Genomic DNA, 19578 nt, shown 5'->3' with positions numbered 1-19578 from the left:
ATGCATCCGTGTTCCTTGACTGCAGCTCTTCCTCATGATAAGGTCTGCATAGCCGTCACCTCTGCCGTCCCAAATCTCCTTCCAGGTGCTCTTGGCTCATGAGCCAAAGCCAACCAGCTGATCATCCTCAGAGGCTTCTGCAGCAACACTCACTCTGCTGGCCTCATAGTCCAGAAGAGCTTTTATCTCTGCAAAGCTGAGGGTATACTGTACAAATGAATGCAAGCTCTCCTTGCCATGCCCTTCTTCCAAAGAGGTCCCTGCATCCACTTCTTTCCTGAGATCTTTGATCAGGTACATGGTGTACCCGACATCATTCTCCAGAAGCCACCAGAAAGATTTCCCTTTATATTTTCCAAACTGCAGGATGTACTCTCCCTGCACTTCCTTCATGTTGGAGGCATCGCCTCCTCTCTGATAGATGACAGTCAGAGCATCGTCTTCCCTCACAGTTGCAGACTTGTCCTGAAGCTTGGGGTCATTTTTAATCCGTCGAGCTTCTTTTGACGAGGTATCCAAGTGGCCCCTTGCGGAACGCCACAGAGATTTTCCCTGGATATGGCGCAACAAACCTTTGTGCATCTTGACATGCAGTGAAAAAATAAACAATTATATTAAACAAAATTGATTCCAAACAGAAACAAAGACATTCCAGGTTATAATCTTGCTGCTTGGTTTAGACAGCAGGATGCAGGAGAACAATAAAGAGACACAATTTGAAAGAACATTGACAACATTTGCGATAAAATTGTTTTTTCCTCCAGGTATAACAAACTGTTCTGTCTGTAAATAAAAACCTTTCATGGTTGAATGATTATCTGCAAAATTTGTGATAACTGCTTAGCAGTCATGGCACATAAGAATTGCTGGTAGATTATCAACATATCTATTTAAGCTATCGTGTTTATTCATACACGAGTGGGCATTGCTCATGTTAGAGAGATATCAAGACAGACTTTCGCATTGATAAGATTACTGCCCATTACAAGATGAAAGCAATAAATTTTTTAAGCAGGTTCAGTCATTTAGCATGTCATCTCATAACAAGCCACTTATCGGTTATTTAATTGTACCACATTATAGTAATGTCAGTGTCACAGCAGTCAGAAACCTACAAAGTTTATTTAACAGTAAAACACGTCAATGAAACACGCAATTTATTTAACTAAGCGATGGATGCTTCGTAAATGCAATCGCAACACGCCTATTACCTGTAATATACACCTGTAAATGTATTCTGTTTGTTTATTCTTATTTCAAACGACGTTTCTTACCTTTGATCAATGAATGAGGAGCGTTGGGATGTGTTGCGAGAGGTGAGTTACTTGTTTTCTCTCCCGAAACGTAAAAGAGGAGATTTTTTCAAAGTGCCGCCGCATCTCAAACTCGCAACAGCGCCGGAAGACCGTAGTGGCCAAAAATATATCACACCCGTAGTGCTTTAGCGCTACCATAGAGAATGAATGGGAAACAGTTTAGGGCCGTTTAGCTAAACAAACCCAAGCATCGCGCGGGGGCATTTAGATTAATGTCCACAATGCCCCGAACCGCGCTTTCAGTCTGCCAAAAGCATATCCAATGTGCATTCGAGCTCGAATGGTCATTAAATAAAAAGATCAGCCACACTGATCATTTTATTAAAAATGAAAGAATTTAGACAGTTTTTAACTCTCAGTGATGTCGCAGTGTGTGTTTGACTTTGGGACCTGAAGCGGAGTCTGAACTCGGAAATTAAACCTAGTCCTTTTTTATGCTTTTTTTTAAAAACGAATACACGTAACAGTCAACTGTCTTCAACTGCAGCAGAGTGGCGCAGCGGAAGCGTGCTGGGCCCATAACCCAGAGGTCGATGGATCGAAACCATCCTCTGCTATCTGTTTTTGTCCCTTCAAGATTTCTGACGTAATTCAGTGATCCCAATCTTTATGCATTTCCCACACAGCTCATGGATGACCGGTTAAATTCAGTGTCCTTTTTTAGTGATTAGAGGTTTCTTATATGAAGTTCATTTTTACATTATTTCTCACTGGACGTGAACCTCACGTAAAATACAATCTCGCGAGACGCCACGTTGTTTGGACTACGTTGAACGTGTCTTCCTAGGTAGGCTGCGGATAGGAGTGTTTACAGGGATGCGCTCGTTTAGAGACAAAGATCAGTGTATACATTGACATTTTCTAAAGATGGCTCACGCAGCAGCTGCTCTTCTCGTCCTGTAACCGCCTGAGTTCAGACCGAGCAGTAGCTGCAGTGGAGCCTGATAACTGACAGCTAGTGGACACTGAGCCCAGAGTCGTCCAGCTCTTCGTTGTGATATGGCGGAGAGCGGGTCGTCAGCTGAATTCTCCAGCTCCCTGACGAGCTCCAGTCTTCCACCGCCGAGGACCCGCATCTTCAAAATCATCGTCATCGGGGACTCCGGGGTCGGGAAGACCTGTCTCACTTACCGCTTTTGTGCCGGCAAGTTCCCCGAGAAGACCGAGGCCACGATCGGGGTGGACTTCAGGGAGAGACTGGTCGAGATTGACGGCGAAAATATCAAGGTGTGTACTGCAGAGGAGCTTCATTGTTACACATCCAGTTCCTCAGGGTGTCTTGGCTGGACTGCAAGGTTCAACGACAACACAAAACGGTTTATGCTATATGGTGATTGACAGCTAGTGGCAGGTCTTATCAGTGGGCCTCTGATCAGGTCCACTGCAGCAGCTATGTGAAAAATGCCTTCTGTAGTACTTGGGACATGTTTTACTTCGACCTCAGAGATACCAACCCTGATGTGCAGGTCATTAGGATCATTTGGATGGTCACTTTGAAACAGCACTATTTAATCCTTGTTACAAGTTCTCATCTGTAGGCAAGTGATTACAGACTGTATATAAACGATGGACGTAGTCATCGTGACATCAGCCATGGGCACTTAATCGATATTAAATGAAAACCAACATGCAGAAGATCTAATTGAAGTACTCTTGCCCATCTTTTCTTTCTAAATTCTGTCTCCTTTAAATCATGTAGTGTTTTCCAGTTGAAGTCGGAATTTTCAACTCGTCCACGAACTGGCCAAAAGTCCTGTGATGTCATTTGTTGTGAACACCACAACAATGGAGGACGTTGAGCAATGATATACCTATTGCTTAGTCTATGGCTATTTGTCACACGTGGGGGCCACGTTGTTATTTATAAAGCCTCGTTGCCAGGTTTAAAAAATATATGTTACTATAAGGCAGACTTGTAGTCAAGACTGCCTAAACCAGGACCAATACCAAGACTTACTGAGAGGACAGACGCACGCTCCACTTGACTGTCGCGTCTCTTACCCTCTCTGTTTTTCACATAATGATATTATCCTATATCATCGCATGTGATTGGCCACAATATGGAGGGATTGGAGCACTATGTCGATCTGAGACAGCAAGACTGAGACAAGACCACGTAAAAGTTTTCTCAAGACCAAGACCAGTCTCGAGACATCCAACTCTACTACAAGGTCATTAAGATAAGATGGGGCCTGATTATTTAAGACCTTGTATGTGAGGAGCAGGATTTTGAATTCTGGATTTAACAGGAAGCCAAAACAGGAGAAATCTGCTCTCTCTTTCTAGTCCCTGTCAGGACTCTTGCTGCAGCATTTTGGATTAGCTGAAGGCTTTTCAGGGAGTTTTTAGGACTTCCTGATAATAATGAATTACAGTCGTCCAGCCTGGAAGTAATAAATGCATGAACTAGTTTTTCAGCGTCACTCTGAGACAGGATATTTCTGATTTTAGAGATGTTGGTGCACATATTACACACAATGAAGAAAGCAGTCTTACATATTTGTTTGAAGTTTGTTTGAAGGACATGTCCTGGTCAAAAATGACTCCAAGGTTCCTCACAGCGTTACTGGAGGCCAAGGTACTGCCACCCAGAGTAAGAATCTGCTTAGATACCATATTTCTAAGATTTTTAGGAGCAAGTACAATAACCTCACTTTGATCTGGTTTTAGAAGTGGTGCCACTGACTAGCCAATATTTGGTATGCAGTCTGTTGACGTCACATTTTCAGACCACCTGGCTGGTATGGAACCCCAACCGAGAAGGTACTAAAAAGGTATCTTGTACCAGGTAGTACCAGCTAATGGAAAACCCTAACAACAGAGTCGAGTCGAGCCGACCGGAGTAGGTACTAGTGGAAAATGGCTATAGATAAGCATTACACAGTCACTGACCATGCAGGAAGACAAGCGTATAAAAGAATGTTAATCGAGTTGAGTAAAATGTTCTGTCAATTGTGATTCTAATTTTTTTTACTGCACTCTACTGCCTCAACAGTTTGGTCCACACCATGTTGATTTTGTCTGTACAGTTGTGAGCCTGTAAAGAAGGAAAGGTTGCTGTTGCTAGCTTTGCTAACATTAGCCACTCTTTACAAACGAATCTGTTTTCAGTAATATTTACAAAGTGCCACACATTCCTACAACATTTAAAACATGACTTGATTATCAAAGATTTTAATGGCTCCTAAATCCACTCAAATGTATGTTTGTGTGGCCAATGTTTAACCTCGCCTACTCCACTGCGCTCGCTTTAGAACAATGTACCACTTAATCTGACCTTTTTTTTTGGGGGGGGGGGGGGTCTTTATAAGAGAAAGAACTTTGAACATATTTAGACCAGGTATTTCAGTTAATGAGCTAGCTGCATCAATGATCTGCACAGATATTTGGATTTCTGTGTTGCATAAGTGTGATCGTAAAGGGCTTCATTTGCTGTGGCTGCACAATTGCAGGCACTGCACTACAGGAGTGCCAGCGACACATACGTCATCATAGGAAGTAATACAATAAGAACAGCTGCTGTGGTATCTCCAGTTGGCAGCTAATTCAGTTAACTGGCATTAACAATGACAGCCACATTTCAACACTAACTGACTCTTCCCTAATTTCTAATACTGATGCACAGATCATGAGACCTGCAACAATGTAGAAACAGTGTGTCAGTGTTGTGTTTGTAATGGTTTTTGGCTGACAGTAGAACTTAGTGACACAATAATATGGATAAAAACACAGTTCTAGTTTGGACTGTTCTAACTAAAACCACTTGGAGCAGTCAGTAAGATTAGAAAAACGGTATAATAATAATAATCTTATTATAATAATGAATGTAATTTGTGAGTAAATGACATCACTGCTTGTCTTCTGGCAGGATTTCACTTCTGTATTGTCTCGTACAGATCCAGCTGTGGGACACTGCAGGCCAGGAGCGTTTCAGGAAGTCCATGGTGCAGCACTACTACCGCAACGTGCACGCTGTTGTCTTTGTCTATGACATCACCAACGCTGCCAGCTTCCACAGCCTCCCTGCTTGGATCGAAGAGTGCAAGCAGCATGCACTGGGCACAGAGGTACCCAGGATCTTAGTCGGAAACAAGTGTGACCTCCAAGACTCCGTGCAAGTAAACACGGACTTGGCTCAACAGTTCGCAGACGCCCACTCCATGCCGCTGTTTGAGACATCTGCAAAGAATCCCAACAGCCAAGGAGACAGAAACTATGGAAATAGTGACCATGTCGAGGCTATTTTCATGACAGTCGCCCATAAGCTGAAGTCTCAGAAGCCCCTGGTGCTCAGCCAGCCCCCTGAGGCATCAGGGGGAACCATCAACCTAAACAGGGGGCAGGATGATGGGGGGGACGGGACCAGGAGCTGGGGCTGCACCAGCTGCTGAGATGGGCTAACGGAGAGGATAGAAGGAGACGAGCTCGGCCCAAGGTGGCTGATGGCTGATGAGGTTGGAGGCAGACGGGGCAGAGCGAAGAACGGATGTCAAAAAAGAGAAAATTGTTCTTAAAAAATGGCTTCACAATCAGAACAACAGATGAATGTTTCCAGTAGAGGATATATTAGTTCACTGCTTGTGCTTAACTGACTTATAACCATTTGAGGCAGTATGTGACTGTCTAGGATTGGCAGGGTTCACGGAAATGAACTGTGCCAATGAATGATTGGAAAACTGGGGCCAAAAATCTGATATTAAATCAGTAATTATTCGTTTAACTCCTTCAGTAGAGGCAGATATGTAGGGTCAAAATAACAGAGCACTTTACAAAGTAATGCACTACATGCTGTTTAATTAGACTGTATGTTAGAAGAGCGGTGTCACTGTGGTATTATAATGTTTGTAGACTGCATTATCTTAAAGGTGTTGGTCATGTTATCTCTGCGCCCCTCGTGGGTGTAACACTCCACAGGTGGCTGGTTTTAGTTGTCTCATCAAAGGCTCCATGTGAAGTTTGCATCTAAATAGTATTTTCACTCTTTGTTTATGTTGAGTGTGAATATGCAGATGCAGTATTCTGAATATTTCACATGGGATCTGGTCGTCCCAGTCCACGGTCTATGTTTCTATTCTGGGACACCATCAGACTAACTTTTCTCAAGTAACACTACATTTAATTCTTTATTCCTGGGACTTTGAATTTCCAGTGTATCCCCTCTGTTCATACACTTTCTTCTGATTGGTCGCCCTCCAGAAGCTGAGGGTGTTTTTGCTGAACTGCTTGCTTTCTTAGCTTGTTATCACCATTAATGCTAAAGTTAATTATAAGAAGCAGAAACAGGCGCGTGCTAGCAGAGTGTGCAGACCGTTAAAAACAGCGGCTACAACTATGAGTTGAAAACTTCACAGGGTGCCTTTAAATCCTGTTGCTTTTACTCCAGTGATTAAAAAATTGTCCACTTACATTAATATTCTGTGTGTAACTTAGTCATAACGAGTTCACTGAAATACTAAATTGGAATGAAATGCATGGAGGGAACAATATCCACATTATTGACTTTTTATAGAAAAAGTGGAGTTTTTTCCACTCTGTTTTGGGCTGATTCATTGAGTTATGGACAACCTTTCTTTTTCCTCCTACTATATGAACTTTATTATTATGCCGAAGTGAAGTTTGTTTAATATTAAGAGTAGATGGAAAGTAAAGAAGTATGATTACTTCAATGACAGTTTTACAGAGTGGTTTCGTAAAGTTAAAGGCAAATTTTAGCTATTTGTCAATTATTAGGACAACCTCAAACCACGGCAGGGTCTGGGAGCATGTACAACAATCATGTGTCCATTATGACCAATTCATCACATCTTTTCCAGCCAAACAAAAAGATTCAACATCAAGTTCATGCCGTGATGTCTGCTACTGGCATCGCACCTAGTGAACCACTCCCATCTGTGTCAGCTCACTTTTATTTTTACAGCTGAAGCTGCTTCAGAGAAAACGATATTAATCCACTTCCTGTTCCTCCTAACAGTGGGGGAAACTGCTAAGGTGTTTTCAGTGCATGTACAGTCATTGCTAACCACAGCTACCAGTAGATATACTTGGTACTTAATGTCCTGATAAATGTCCCAGGGAAGCACAAAACCATCCACATAATTACGAGACAACTCAAATTTGTTTTTTGAGCAAAATCTTTGCTAATAAATTGTTTGTAAACGTAGCATTAGCATTAGCGGACAGTTAACAAATGGTATTATCTTTCGCACCTTTACTGAAACATTGTGCCAATAAAAGGTGAGGAAATGATCAAGTCTTTTTCATGTCAGGCCTTAATATAGCTCCTCATAATTGGAGCTAAAATATCCAGGAAATCATGGCTACCATCTAGCTGCTAATCTAGTTTGCTAATTTCCTCTGTTTTTGTTTCACTTCTGAACAGTGGGAGGAACTGGTAAGGTGTTTTCTATGTATGTACAGTCTGTGTGCAGCAGTTGTTATTATTAGGCCTTTAAATGAACCTTTGTATACTGCAATAGAGTACCACAGTCTGAAAAGAGCTAGCACTGTTTCACTCTCTTTTCTCCAGGTTTTTGTTTTTGAATGGATTTGCTTCCTGAAACAAGATCTGTAGTTTTCCTATAACATAAAAACTGGGACTAAATACCCTGCTGATGAACACTGAGATTGTGGCATTGCAGAAGTTGCCAGGAATATAAAATGTAACAGGACCTATAGCTTAATAAATACATTTAAATACATTTTTATTAAGATATCGATAAATCTTGAAAAACCTTTGGCTATTTGATGCTAATGTTCTAAGATGCCCCACAAAAATATGGCGCTATTGCTTTTCCAATTCCTAATCTTGTCTGTAATTCAGGAGCAATGACATATAAGGAATGTGCTCAGTCAGTCAAACGGGAACCTTTACGGGAAATACTGGTTAAATACTGCTTTTTATGTGTAGGGTACAATTCTGCTGGCCAATCAGATGATTAAAACAAATAAGTTAAGTATGTATCAATGTGGTGGCGGTGACGCCAGCCATCATCCACCCACGATGCATTCTTCAGATCCCCTCCCAGGTCATTAAGCCCTCACTCACACCTTTGTCTGTGTGACCATAACAACTCACAGGATGGTGGGGGGGGGGGGACACCTGATGAAGGATTGACACCATGGCTAGCGTGACCTAGAGATGTGAATCTGCTCTGGAACCACCTCCAAGAGGACAGTTCATCAAAGGGTTAAATACCCGGGACTCTCAAGCTTTAAATAGTTTTTTCTTTACAAAAAAGGGAAAATTAACTATCAGGCAAATTGTTATTGCAGACATTGCGCTGACCTTGGATTTCCCTACTTCATAGTGCGTCGCTCAGGTGTCTTAACATGTGGAGTAATGTCTACATCCGCTACTTAGATTACACATAAGCTTGTGATATAATACTAAGCATGTCTGGCAGCATTCTACAATAAATGCCATCATTCCGTCCACAAGCAGCGACGGCCCCTTTGCTGGTGTCCATAGAGTCATTTTGTGGCTTTGTGTCAGTTTGTGCATGTCTGACCACAGCTGGTACACTAGAGACACACAGTAAATGAAAACACCACTTTCTCTCAGGACTTGCTGTTCACAGCCCAAGCATCTGTGGAGCCTGTCAGTGATGTGACTGGAATGGGGGGGTGGGCACTGCGTGGGTTTTAATTGTTGTGGGCTCGGCTGCTTTTTTCTGTTCGCAAAGTGTCCTTTGTTTTCATTCCAAGTCCGCCTTCACACTGGGCTCTACTGTAACTTCCTTTGGTTTACTTTTGTTCTTTAAAGATGCAAGACAGGATTGCTGTATATCTTACTGTAAATGGGCCGAAAGAAATGAATTAAATCCATTAAACTGGTGGAGAAAAAGGGAGATTCTGTGGTTTTATGTGCAATAATGTTTCAGCTCTCCAACAGTTCAGTCCAATTTGTATTTAATGCATACATATCAAATATATTAAGTCAGAGCAAAAGTCATTCACACAGCGTAAAAAGAATTAAACATGAAAGTACTGACACGACGCACACACAGGTGTTCAGGCTTTGGCAAGTTTAAATGAGTCTGACTGTGGAATTGTGAGGCCATTAACCAAAAGAAACTCCCACAGCGCAACAATTCATGTCTCACAACAGATCTGTAAAAAGTCCTGTTTTTCAAGACTTGGCATCTTGAGCTTCACTTGAATTATGTAATTCCGCCTCTGCCTGTGCTCAGAAGTAAACCCATAGACTTTAGCTTTAAATATAATGAACCTGCAGTCAGAAGGAAGCAAGCAGGAGTATGAAGTCCCCAACAGGCATGGTGTCAGGTCAGTCTGCTGTATGGGGGCAGGTTGGAGGAACCCTCCTCTTCTTCTGGATCGTCTTTGTGAGTCGTTTGAGCTGGAGAGTTAAACAGCCTGTTGTCTCCTCCTGCTGGACACACATGAGAACTTCATTACAGGACTGCTGAGAGTTGGACAACAAAAAACAGAAACACGGGCGAGACTTAGGTCCCCTGAGTTTGTGGTGCATAAAGGCGCGACTAGTTAATGGGTGGGACGTTTATTAGAAGTCTCTGGATCATAATGGTGGCCCGCTCAGCCTATGTTGTTTGGCATCAGAAAAACGATGCTGTTGTTTTGCAGATTAGATTCAAGCCCCTCCCACAATGCTTCATGTGACAAGTACAAGAAAAAAGATTAATGAATATGTTTCAGAGGAAGAGTGCTCATGCTACTTCCTTTTACCACTAGAGACCAATCAGGCCCACTGCTACACAAACCTGACAGAGCAGCACACTAATGTGGATGCCCCCGTGACCTTTGAACCTGCTGCTTCATTGTACATGATCGTCTCATTCTCTGTCAGAGGCTTCATGGTGAGATTTCCTGAGTAGTGTCTGAAATTTCTTTCTTTGTTATCATTGTTTGGTGATAAAACACCAACACACACTTAACCTAAATCCACCACATTAAAATGTTATATGCTGGGTTCACCTTGATTATTGAGAAAATTTCCTAACACAGGATCCACATTTAAAGCTTACTCTGCAAAGTGCACATCTCCGTGTCCCCGGGATCACACTGAGGAACCAGGCTCTCCTGAAAACACACACACAACACATGGTGAACAAACTGAAGTGAAAACAGAACATCCAGGTGTGGCCTCGTGAGAACCCCACTGTGATTATGTCACACTGGTTAGTAAAGGTTTTTTTTAAAGACGTCACCAGCTTGGTTTTAGGAAACTGGACATGAGAACCAAGGGGTGGACCCAACTAAGAAATGAAGACACGCTGGACTTATATGGCAGCAACCTGACAACCACAACGCCCACCCTTAATCATATCTGGTCTTAATTGCCTTGTTTACTCCAACTGGAACCATCAGTTTGAAAATAATCATAAGACGCGTAAGATAAGATAGGCTTTATTAGTCCCACAGTTGGGAAATTCACAGCACTTTGTAATGAGACGTTAAACTAATCAGAGAGCGCTTGCTGATATCGCACAATCAATAAACCAGCTCAAACAGCTGGGCCATTTTCCTGCAAACATTTAGGATCCGCTTCATTAGGTACGCCTGTCCAAAGCCCTTTTGATGTAAATGTATAGTGTGCTGCACTTCCCTGTTGATGCCAGAGATCAGAGCCAGACTATTTCAATCTGATACTGATGCAACGTGAACTCAAATAAGCACCCGTTATGACCAAGGTGTGGTGAAGAGAATCTCAGAAAGCACAGCCTTGTTGAACTTTGAATCAAACGGGCTAAAGCAGAAGACGCCGTTGGGTGCTGCTCCTATGAGCCGATCAGGTCACAGTGACTCACCAAAATGTTATCAACTGCACACGGCTCCATCCTGGCTTTCAGCTGCTCCTCAGGATGCTGGTGCCACTTGTAATGGTGGAGACACTTTTGGAGACTCGTTATAAATGAAGCTGACCATGTCGTCTTTCAGTGTGCTCATCTTCTGATGGCTGCACAGCGTCACAAAGCTCATCTCAAACAGCTCAGTAACACCGAGTTCGCTGCACTCAAATCACCTCCACAGTCACCACACCTCAATCCATTACAGGGATGTGGCAGAGTGGGAGATTTGCATCAGGGATGTGCAAATGGCAAATCTATAGCAACTGCTGCAACTGTCAGTATGGACCAAAATCTGCAGCATCTAGTCTGGAAACATGCGGAGCTATGCTGGAACTAGCAAGCTGTAACTAATATTTTAGGCTAATGTTAGCAGCTCCTTAGTGAATGTGGACAATCCTACGAAAACAACCATAGGTAGCTTCTTTTTTTGTTTAAATCTGTGTGGCAAACACATTTAGTCCTGACCCGTGTCTTTGTCCAAGTATGTTTGCAACATAAAAACATTCTGCACGTGTTATTAGTTCACGTTTTTCTTTAGTTAAAAACCAGAGTCGTCTTCCTCTGAAATACACCGTTACTCATATTTTAATGTGAGGGTTATCATGTTGCTTTAATCTTAGCGTTTTCAAATGAAATCATGACTTTCAGGGTTCTTGTTCCTTACAATTACAGCACATTAGAGTAAATTTGACCTTTGTGTTTTTTGTTCATTCTAAATAAATAATTTGAGATGAAAACATGTTATGATTTTTTACTATGCTGTCCTTACCAGTCCAGTTCTGGCATCATAGCAGGCACACAAGGGGATGCTGCGACAGCCCATGTAGCCGATGACAGAGGAGAAAACCAGGCTGATGGCGCAGGTTAGCAGGATGGTGGCGTTGGCACCTTTCACCATCCGATGAAGCACAAACGTCTGTGCAGGGAGACGAACAATGTTACAGCCATGAAGTGTGTGTGTAATAAAGAAATGGGGGGAGATCAGAGTGAAATTATCTCTCTAAAACACCAGCACCGAAACAAAAAGCTGCACATTTATTTATCCCTCCATGTGTTGGACATTTTTGTTACACATTTCAGCAAACTACCCAAAAACAAAACAAAACTGGAAAGCCACAAGACATGTTTGTGTGTAATCAACTTCCATGAACTGTGGATAAGTCTGCATATATAGAGTCGTACAAAGGAGGGCATATAAAAAACATCAGGATGTGACAGACAGGCAGCACTGACGTCCCACATCCTTAGCAGCAACACCAGCTCACACATCCATGCTTCATCCTAGTGTCTGCACTACTGCGAAACAGCTGGCCAGAAGTGCTGCTGATGTGAGTCAAGATCACATCAGGAGAACGCATAGCAAGGTTTCCCTCTCCAATAGGACGCCTCTGACATTGTTGGAAGATGTGAGCTTAAAGGCATGCTAACATGAGCTGCTGGTAAATATGTAAATCATCAACCCACTCAGAGGAACAGAAAAACAACAACAACAACAACAACAACAACAAAAAACCCCAAACATGGAATTTGATTTGTTTGTTTGCTGAACAACATTAATGTGTCAGGACATTCAGAAAGGTTATGCTAGGTTCCTGCACAAGTAACTGTGCAGGAGATGCAGGTGACCAGTGTCACATCTAAAATAATTGGAGACCTCCGATAAGGAACATGATCAATGGACCTGTTCCTAGAACACTTTCTACTCTGAGCACTCAAAGCAACTTGCCTCATTCACCCATTTGCACAAGCACTTCTTATCTAACATTCACACACATTCACACTCCGATGGATGTACTGGAGAGCAACCTGGGGTCAGTATCTTCCCAAAGGATATTTGGCATGCAGACTGGAGCAGACAGGGATTGAACGTATTTTCCTGAATGTTTCAACCACTTTACCCCTGCAGATGATCTTGAGAAGTTAAAGTTCCTGAAACTCGTTGTGTAAAAGCACCTCAAGCTGGTCATTCACAACAGCAGGACCTGTTAGTTCTTGATGAAATGCAACCAGGTCTTATTTACTACAACTGACTTCGTCAAGAAACGAGTCACTGATTAAAACAGTGATTGTGTGTGTGCAGGTTACCACTTCAGGACTGTTGTGGTGATGGAAGACCTCTTTATCCTCCTGCCCATAGGTGAGGGTCAGACAGGAGTAACTTGATATGATGATTGCAGCCAAAACAGACAGGCCTGAGGCCACCACCATCACACTCACCTGAGGACAGACACACAAGTTCAGCCAAAGAAAGAGGACTCTGTGCTTATGTGTGTACGACTACCTTTTAATGAAGCCAAGTTTGAGTTTCAAACCATTGGAGAAAGGACATTTTTAGAAAGTGAATACAGTCTGGCTGGTTCTTACAGCGCTCCAAAGAGCTGTACGAGTTTGTATTGGTTTAGAATTAGGTGTAGGGCGGGGTATCGGTTTGTTAGAGTTCGATTAGAGAACATGTTGTCTGAAGAGGAAAATAAATTAAGTACATCATAAACTTTCTTCTTCCACACTGGACCATCTGCATCTACCTCGCCTGGTCCCTTGCATCCTTGACCATCATAATCCAAATAATTTATTTTTAGTCCAAAGCCCTGTTGATGGACTGAACAGGAACCTGCTGGTGGCAGATTTAATATGTAAACATTAGCAGGTTGGCAGGTGAGGAAAGGCCCAAATCCAAGTTTTAACCAGAGGTCCTTAAACGGTTCTTTATTGTGACAGGGCTGCTGAAGTAACACCCATCACACACTTGTATCTGTGTGAAGTTTCACTGGCTGTAGTGCTCAGAGTGCTGTGTGGGGGACAAACATCAAATAACAGGTGAGTTCAGCAAAGGTGCATGGTTGGCCTTTAATGCGAATGTGAGAGATGCACCAACACCTTAACTAAAGTACAACTCTGAATTTACTCCTCCTACTTTGCGGAATCTTTTTATTTTTATTTTCTTGTTATTTTTGTTTGCTTGTTTTCCAGAGAAACGGACACGTTCATTCATTCTAAAAGTCCTGCTGATGTTATCAGTCAAGAATAAATGGCAACCATCACACTGACCAGTACTGGGTTCTTCCTCTGGGAGGCAAACAGCGCCAGCACACCTGGAGAGGCCATGATCTAAAGAAAGTGACACAGTTTAAAATGCAGGGAGAAAGTCTTTAACACTGTTCACGCGGAAATCCTCCGTGTATTTCTCACGGAGAGAACGCTAGACTCGTTGCCTAAAGCTTTGGTCAAAACAGTGCTGAGAAGAAAAGTGATGACAAAACAAGGATCCTAGCGGGAGATCTAAGTGACGAAACCCGTTTAGTTTTATACCCGAACAGGCAGGTGTCCTGCGGGTTTGTGTTATACTGAATGCCCGTTAGTCTCACCAGTCCTCCCCACAGCGGCGTCCTGGTGGTACTCAGCGGAGTGTCCTTGCGAAAAACAGCGTCCATGAGCCCGCAGACCACACAGAGACCAGCACAAGCCACCTGGAGGATACCGAGGCCGAGCACGCCCTTCTGGTTAAAAATAAAGTACCTGTACCGGTCCATGTCCGGGTGCTAACCCGACGCAAAGCACCCTGAAGTCCTTCGTGTGCCAACTCTGGTCAGAAGAAAGGTGGAGCTGCTCGACGGTGGAAACCTGAAGTTACTTTGAACCTCGCAGCGGCTTTCAGAAACATGAGTCCCGCTACCGACACCTGTGTCGTTGTTGTTCTCGTCCGACGGCCCTTTTATCGGGTAAAGTGAATCTTCCGGGCACTCGACGGATCTCGATGTTGGTTCAGCAGGTAGGAAGTTTATCCGTTAACCTGTGCCCGGCGGCAGGTGGAGAGCAGGAAGGGATTTCCGAGTCCAGAGTCTGGACCGTGGGCAGCCAAGCCCCACCCTCACTGCAGGTTTAACACGCACACTGTGGAAGCTCCTGACCTTAAATCCAGCCCGGTCCTTTCGGCGTGGAGTGTCCGTGCTCTCCACGGTCCAAAGACTTTCAGCCCTGCGACCGGCCCGGTCTCCTAAGCTGCACAACGATGGGCAAAACCAGGAACGAAAATGGATGGACTCTGAAAACAGCGATCCTCTCAACTGTGTGGACTTTTGAGCCACGATAATCAATTAAATCGATAAGACACGTTGCATAGAAGAAGCTAGGCTTTCCCCTGAAATAAAACTTGCTTTGGAGCCCCCAGACTTTCCCGATTTAGACAACATTTTGATCCATCTCTCATCTCTGTCAGGTTAATGGTTATTGCACAAGTAGCTTTATGGAGAAGTTTACAGAACATTGTTTTGCTGCAGTAAGAAGCTGTTCTTGTACACCGTGAGTGTGTGTTTACAGGTTATCTTTAAGATCTTGATCATGCTTTTCTTTGTGATATCTACACCTAATCCACACGAACCAAACCTTTAGGATCCAAGCAGTCTTTCTATTCGTGCACCTGTATGATGTCCGGCACACGGCTCTTATTACAAGTACGCAAGTAAACTGTGAATCACACAAAGCTAGAGTCAAGGAATAAAAATATGGAAGCCAAGATTTACTTTCATGTTTACCAAGTAGCCTCCTGGACATCTGAAACCAGAGCGGTGAAAACTTGTTTTCTTCAGTGACTGTATTTGTGTTTTTGTAAACATTAAAATATTAATGATAGCGCTGTTTTGGCTGATGTGATAAATCAGGACACAGGATAATGAGCACATGGGTAAAGAGAGGATGAGAACTCGTCAATAGTCTGTCCTCATCGTTTTATCAATCAGCAGCGATGTTATGGGGGTCGTTGCTGCTACAGGAGATTCTACCAATTAAAAATGAAAACAAAAAAAGTCGAAACTTTCCATTCTTGTGTCTTAAGATGATGATGCATGCAGACTGGGTTTCCTTACCTTGTACTTTTATTTCCGAGAGCATATGCACACAGATAGTTTGGTTAGAAAAGTGAAACAAGCTCACAGGTGAGTAATGGCAGACATTCCATTATTTTCTCCCAAAGTTCTGGGATTAGAAACGCCCTTTACAAAGCTCAGGGCGTACAGTACCTAACCACTTCAGATCTTAGAAATAAATTAGCCACTGCAATGTTTATCCTGTACGGCAAGTAAACAGATCTGTCAAGTTACACTTTATGAAATGTATAGATTGGGATACGTAAATTAGTGCAAATGAAGTGTGGGCTGAACAGTTTGCAACAGATGACACAAAGACTGTGGGGTCCAAATAGTGGTGTTTGGAGGGGAGCTCTGTTAGGTAAGCAGCAGCTAGAAGACACATACAGTGAGTGAGGATTCAGACAGTGGAAACTGAAGGAAGTCATCGTTGCACAGAAATCTTGACTTGAATGAGGGTGTGTGTGATGAAGAGGATGTCAGACAGAGCGGCGCCTCCAGCCACAGATGTGTCTCCTCTAATATCATTTGGTTTCTTGCATAGTTCTTGTGTTTCTTTGGCCTGAGAGAGGCCTCCAATCATCCTGAATTGCTCAAGTAGTATTCCATTTGAATACTAAACTTGGTAACTTTGCAAATATTTCTCTAATATCAATTGCCACAATGCTCCAGCAGTCTTGTAAGGTGGTAGCACAGGTAGAGGGGAACGTTTTCATTGTCCAGAGGTATTCATCTGCAATCTCACTGTCCAGTAGGAGCCCCTCCTCTCTGCTCAAACGCCTCTAGCTCTCGCTTGTACCAATCAGGAGCCTCCGGGCCATTTTTTCCAGTTGGCTGGTGATCGTAACCGTAGGCGACCGTTAGCTCCTCATCTTTTTGCACAGCCCTCAAGGTTCGGATGCACTTGATTGGCCCAAAACGAGGATGGACAAACCTGTGCAAACCCAGGATAAACACACATGCACAAAGTCAGGCAAGAAACACTACTTTGTGATTTCATTGTGAGATATGCTACAGTGACGTCTGTCATGGTACCACAAGTTAGATGCTTAGTATATTACTGGGTCTCGGGGCAAATCTTTGGAACATTTTTGGTGTAGGAAAGGTGATATGAGACAGGGCCGGAGGCAGGATGTACCATGGACTGGTCCTATTAGAATCACCCACTGCCCAAGTGGCAGTGACTGAAAGTGTTGTTTAAAATAGTTAACTAAAGTTAACTAAAGTAAACAGGTGCCTGAATTTATTCTCAAAGCATCTAACTTTGTGTTTTAGAGACTTCTACATTGTACTCTCAGATGGTGCAGCAGGCTAACGCAGGCTAACACAAGGATAGAATACACGGAGCTTCCACATGAATGGTACAACGGTTATTTTATTGAATGGGATGGCCAACAATGCTCTAAGCACCTGCTCCTGGAAAGAAACCTTGCTGGTTTACAAAGACGAACACGTAAATAAATAAATGTGTGCATGATGAGAGTAATGATGGTTGATTGATGACCCTGAACTCAGTGTTTACTCTACACAGATGAGATATAAGCTGCTAATGCTAATATTTGCTTATAAAAACAACTACTGGTTTAACTTTAAAACTTGACAGTGCTCACATGCTAAGTTAGCTTTTTGTCATTTGAAGCTTAGTAAAATAAAATAATCAAATCACTACATGTCGCTAGTTCAATGAGCTCTTAGCTCAGGCTTTCCTGAGCAGCTGTATCGTTTGTCATCTTTGTACAAGTGTGGCCAACTACACAGAATAACTGCAGCCTCTGTCAAGAGGTATATATGAGTATAGCATTAGCCTCCTTACACTGACTAGCCCCCCAAAAAAACCAAAACCAAAGAATCCACTGCTGGTGCTGATGTGATATTTTCCATAACAACATTAATGGGACCGTTGCTGTTAGGGGGTTAAAGCGGGGTACATGTACTTTTTTCTCTCTTGATCTTTGACTTGCTGTTACTGGAAGGGGAATAACCACATGCAAATCAGGTGTTCACTGTCCAGGCTATGGCTCACTGTTCACCTACCGACAGCTGAAAACGGCTCCAGCCCCACTATATGACACTGTGTGTTATTAAGACAGCATGACCACTGAACTGTTCAAACTGTCTCCGTGGTTCTCAGTTCTGACAGGTGGGGCACAAGTTACCTGGCAGAAAAGTCGCGCTGAACTAACTTTTACAGCAGAACAAAGAAATTTATAATTAATTAGGATTAATAATATGCACATCTGCTGAAAGCTGCAGCCGTGTGTCCATAAGAAGAAGAAGAAGAAGTGCACTGAAAAGCGTGAACACGTGGTCGGGTCTGTCGTGCATCGTTTACAGTGGTGCCGAAAACCAGGACTGGGTCACGAGAGACCCGACCACGTGTTCACATTTTCAGTATACTTCTTATTGCAGCTGTCCACTAACACACTGGGCTGCAGCTTTTGTGCTACAGCCTACACACATCAACAACAACAGGACCCAGTTCATTCAGTTTTAAGCCAGCGAGGCATGATTGGGGATTGGCGTGATCGGCTTGATCAGGTGTGCCCGTCTCCCCTGCAGCTGCAGACCATGCCCCAGCACAGCTCTGCAGTCAGAAACAGGCTCACTGCAGCCACTAAGAGTGAAGAGTATTAAACGCTCACTGAATTATATGTTTTCATCTCTGTGAACAAGTTTCTGGATTTCTTTTCTTTAATAAAACTAAGACTGAACTTTATTTTTCCATGTTTGGCAATGTTCACGTTCTATTTAACTTGTTTTTGAAGAAGTGCTGCAGACTAATGAAGCAGTCTAGTGACAAAAGCCTCAAATAGTTAAATGAAAGTTGTTTGTTTAAAACAAAAATTACTGAAGGATTCATTGTGAATGACTTTGTTATCTAAATAAAGTTGCAGCTTTCTGTCACTGTTTTGCTTCGATGAGGCGTGAATGTGTGGGGAATGATGAAAAGGTTTGAGAACCACTGATCTAGCTGAGGAAAAACAGTTCTATTAAGAATAATTCCCTTCTGTATAACTCATCAAAGATTGCTTGATGTCTTCGGGAGCAGTAACAACATTGGTGGTGCATGACTACAGAAAGTCTTCAGCTGGTCTGAGTGAGGTTATTTCTGTTCAATTTGTAATCACATCAGGCTTCTTTTTTTTAAATGTCAGACTCTGCTGGTCAACCTGTCAGCTTATACTCACGGGTCATATTTGCAGTTGGGGATGAAAGAGTGGTTTGCTTTATGACCCAGAGACGCGCAGTATCTGTCCGTCTGGCCAAATGGCTGAGGGACGTCAATCACGGTATCCTCATCGAGTGAAATTGTGTTTCCATTCAGTGCCCAGTCCCTGCTGTCCACCTGATGAGTCACGGATAAAAACACAAAGAAAACACAAGCGCATTTAATGGGGATAATTCTACAGGGTGGGTCATTTCTATGGATACAGCGTAATAACATGGGGATGGTTGGTGGTATTAAAGTCCTGTTTGTGGCACATTAGTATATGTGAGGGGCAAACTCCTCAAGATGGGCGGTGACCATGGTGGCCATTTAGAAGTCGGCCATCTTGGATACAACTTTTGTTT

At 43.0% G+C, this 19578-nt stretch overlaps 3 protein-coding genes and 1 non-coding gene across 6 annotated transcripts in view; 2 read left to right on the top strand and 2 right to left on the bottom strand.

Annotated features, from left to right (window-relative positions):
* Positions 1-1801: 1801 nt before the first annotated feature.
* On the top strand, positions 1802-1873 carry trnam-cau (transfer RNA methionine (anticodon CAU)). Its single transcript has one exon. It is a non-coding gene; the product is annotated as a tRNA-Met (tRNA).
* A 200-nt stretch (positions 1874-2073) lies between these two features.
* On the top strand, positions 2074-9163 carry rab33ba (RAB33B, member RAS oncogene family a). Its single transcript, XM_005749135.1, has 2 exons — positions 2074-2543; positions 5213-9163. The coding sequence occupies exons 1-2, from the start codon at positions 2316-2318 to the stop codon at positions 5705-5707; spliced, it is 723 nt and encodes a 240-aa protein (XP_005749192.1). The 5' UTR covers positions 2074-2315; the 3' UTR covers positions 5708-9163.
* A 44-nt stretch (positions 9164-9207) lies between these two features.
* LOC102198856 (uncharacterized) lies at positions 9208-15778 on the bottom strand. 3 transcript variants are annotated; one of them, XM_005749132.2, is made up of 6 exons: positions 14509-15778; positions 14192-14251; positions 13229-13360; positions 11913-12059; positions 10319-10373; positions 9208-9705 (listed from the first exon to the last, which is right to left on the bottom strand). In XM_005749132.2, exons 1-6 carry the CDS (start codon positions 14671-14673, stop codon positions 9596-9598), a joined length of 669 nt encoding a protein of 222 aa, XP_005749189.1. In that variant the 5' UTR covers positions 14674-15778; the 3' UTR covers positions 9208-9595. The 3 variants fall into 3 exon arrangements, with proteins under 3 accessions (XP_005749189.1, XP_005749190.1, XP_005749191.1); XM_005749133.2 differs by having other exon boundaries at positions 9208-9702; XM_005749134.2 differs by lacking the exon at positions 10319-10373.
* Positions 15779-15850: 72 nt separating this feature from the next.
* setd7 (SET domain containing 7, histone lysine methyltransferase) overlaps positions 15851-19578 on the bottom strand; it is a 9796-nt gene continuing 6068 nt past the window's right edge. The window contains exons 7-8 of the mRNA XM_005749131.2: positions 19194-19351; positions 15851-16939 (exon numbers count right to left, since the gene is read on the bottom strand). Coding sequence (XP_005749188.1) covers positions 16747-16939; positions 19194-19351 — 351 coding nt within the window. The 3' untranslated portion in view covers positions 15851-16746. The remainder of the gene's footprint in view (positions 16940-19193; positions 19352-19578) is intronic.

This window comes from Pundamilia nyererei, unplaced genomic scaffold, assembly GCF_000239375.1.
Source record: "Pundamilia nyererei isolate P.nyererei 1_Seehausen unplaced genomic scaffold, PunNye1.0 scaffold00237, whole genome shotgun sequence".
Lineage (NCBI taxonomy): Eukaryota > Metazoa > Chordata > Actinopteri > Cichliformes > Cichlidae > Pundamilia > Pundamilia nyererei.
The sequence above is the reverse complement of the archived record's forward strand: the minus strand, read 5'-3'. Positions and strand labels throughout refer to the sequence as shown.